The 1706-nt window shown below is 68.9% G+C and overlaps 1 protein-coding gene across 1 annotated transcript; it reads left to right on the top strand.

Moving 5' to 3' along the window:
- Positions 1-15: 15 nt before the first annotated feature.
- EMIHUDRAFT_317928 (hypothetical protein) lies at positions 16-414 on the top strand (the record flags this gene model as incomplete). The annotated part of the gene is made up of 1 exon (XM_005768498.1): positions 16-414. One exon carries the CDS (start codon positions 16-18, stop codon positions 412-414), a length of 399 nt encoding a protein of 132 aa, XP_005768555.1.
- Positions 415-1706: the final 1292 nt, after the last annotated feature.

The raw sequence follows: 1706 nt of genomic DNA, 5'->3' as shown, positions 1-1706 counted from the left end.
GTATTGTGGCATATCATGTCACATAAGGTCAAGCTTGACCGCAGAAGCATCAAGAAGCGGATACTCCAGCTCGACTGTGCCGGCAACGCTGCCTCCTCACGCCGGCCGGCTGCCAGCAGCCGTCGCGGCCCGTGGCGTGCACCAGAGAGGGAGAGAGGTGGAGTCCGCGTGGCTCAGGCCGGCCAGAAGGTGTGTGGCGACGGCACCGTGGCAGGAGTGCGGAGAAGAGCTCGCCGAACGCGAGCAGCGGAAGGCCGAAGTGTGCCAGCGCAAGAGCCTCGCGAACGGGTGCAGAAGGAGCTCGCCGTGACACGATGCCGGGCGGTGGTGGTGCTCTGGCGGCTGTGCACAGTGGGAAGCGTCAGGCTGCAACAGGGCAGCACGATGGTCGTGCCCCGCTGCAGCCTGGCCTGACATGCACAGGGCGAACAGAGACGGGACTATCGCCTGGCGCTCGTCTGGGCAAATTTTGACCGCCGCCCGGCTCGCAACGAGCACGCAGCGACAAAATGATGACCGTGTCGAAGTTGAGGCTGGTCGAGAGGAAGAGGCTGCCGTGCGAGCCGGCAACTGGCTGGCTCGGCGTGGACAGCCGGCGGCGACTTTTTGCCGAAGAGCGTGCCTGCCGAAGAGCGAGTCTGACTCAAAGTGCACGGAGTGGGCGCCGCCGACCGTCGGGAGGAGTCCGATGGGTGCCAGGACGATCCAGAGAGCGATGAAGGCGCAAATTGCGCCGCCGAAACCGGCGGTAGAGGCCAGGCCGTGCGCTAGGCCGGTCGGGCCACGTCCCGGGGCGAGCGATCGAGGGCCGCGGGGATCGCCCCGTCGGCCGAACGGTGCGAACGGCCGGTCGCCCGCTTCGGGTTGGACCCGCCGGGCGGTCCGGCGGCGGATTGCATGGCCGGGCGGGCCTCCGGGAGGCAGGCGGGGCCGTGACAGGGGCAGGGCAGAAATTCCATTCGGAGAGCGTGTAGCGCGACCCCTCTGCTACTTTCAATGATAGGGAAGGCACACGACAAACGGCTTCCTCCCCTCGGCGACGAGGCGTGTGTGTGGTCGGCCGCCCGGCCGGCAGACGCTGAGCGAGGAGCCCTCAGGAGAGTCAGCGACAACGTCGCCGCGACGGCATCGATGCCTGAGGAGGACGCTCCGCAGGCGCCCTCCTGGCAGGACACCAACGAGGTGGCTCGCGACCTCCACCGCGCGCTCGCCGGCCCGTCCGCGCCGCTCGTCCCTCGCTCACACACCGCCGACGAGACGAGTCTGCCGTCGCACTACCGAATCGCGCCTTCGGTCGGGACCGCGTCCGACAATGCGCAGCCTGGCGGCTTCCGGCGCGCACACCTGAGGCTCGCGCTCGGCACGCTTCACGAGTATGCCTCGCAGCCGCTCACTGCGCACCTCTCCTCAAAGCGCTGGGCGGTGGTGCTGCAGCTCGCCGACGGCACGGAGGTGCAGTACAAGTCGCGAGGCTACCGCCGTGGCCTCGGCCCCACCGTGCTGCACCTTCCCGACGGGTCGGCGCCTCCTCCTCCTCCTCCCTCCGTCTGCCTGCTGTGGCGGCCTCGCTCCATCTCGTACTGGCGCGCGGGCCTAGTCAGCACTGCAACCTCTCTGCCTCTCCTCCGCCTGGCCTCCTCTCGATCTCGCACCGATGCGTGTGCCGGGCACGGCTGACCGCGGTGGCGGGCCGTGCTGCTGACTGC

This window comes from Emiliania huxleyi (genome assembly GCF_000372725.1).
Source record: "Emiliania huxleyi CCMP1516 unplaced genomic scaffold EMIHUscaffold_4556, whole genome shotgun sequence".
Classification (NCBI taxonomy): domain Eukaryota; phylum Haptophyta; order Isochrysidales; family Noelaerhabdaceae; genus Emiliania; species Emiliania huxleyi.
Note: the sequence above shows the minus strand (reverse complement) of the source record. Positions and strands in the feature narration are given on the sequence as shown.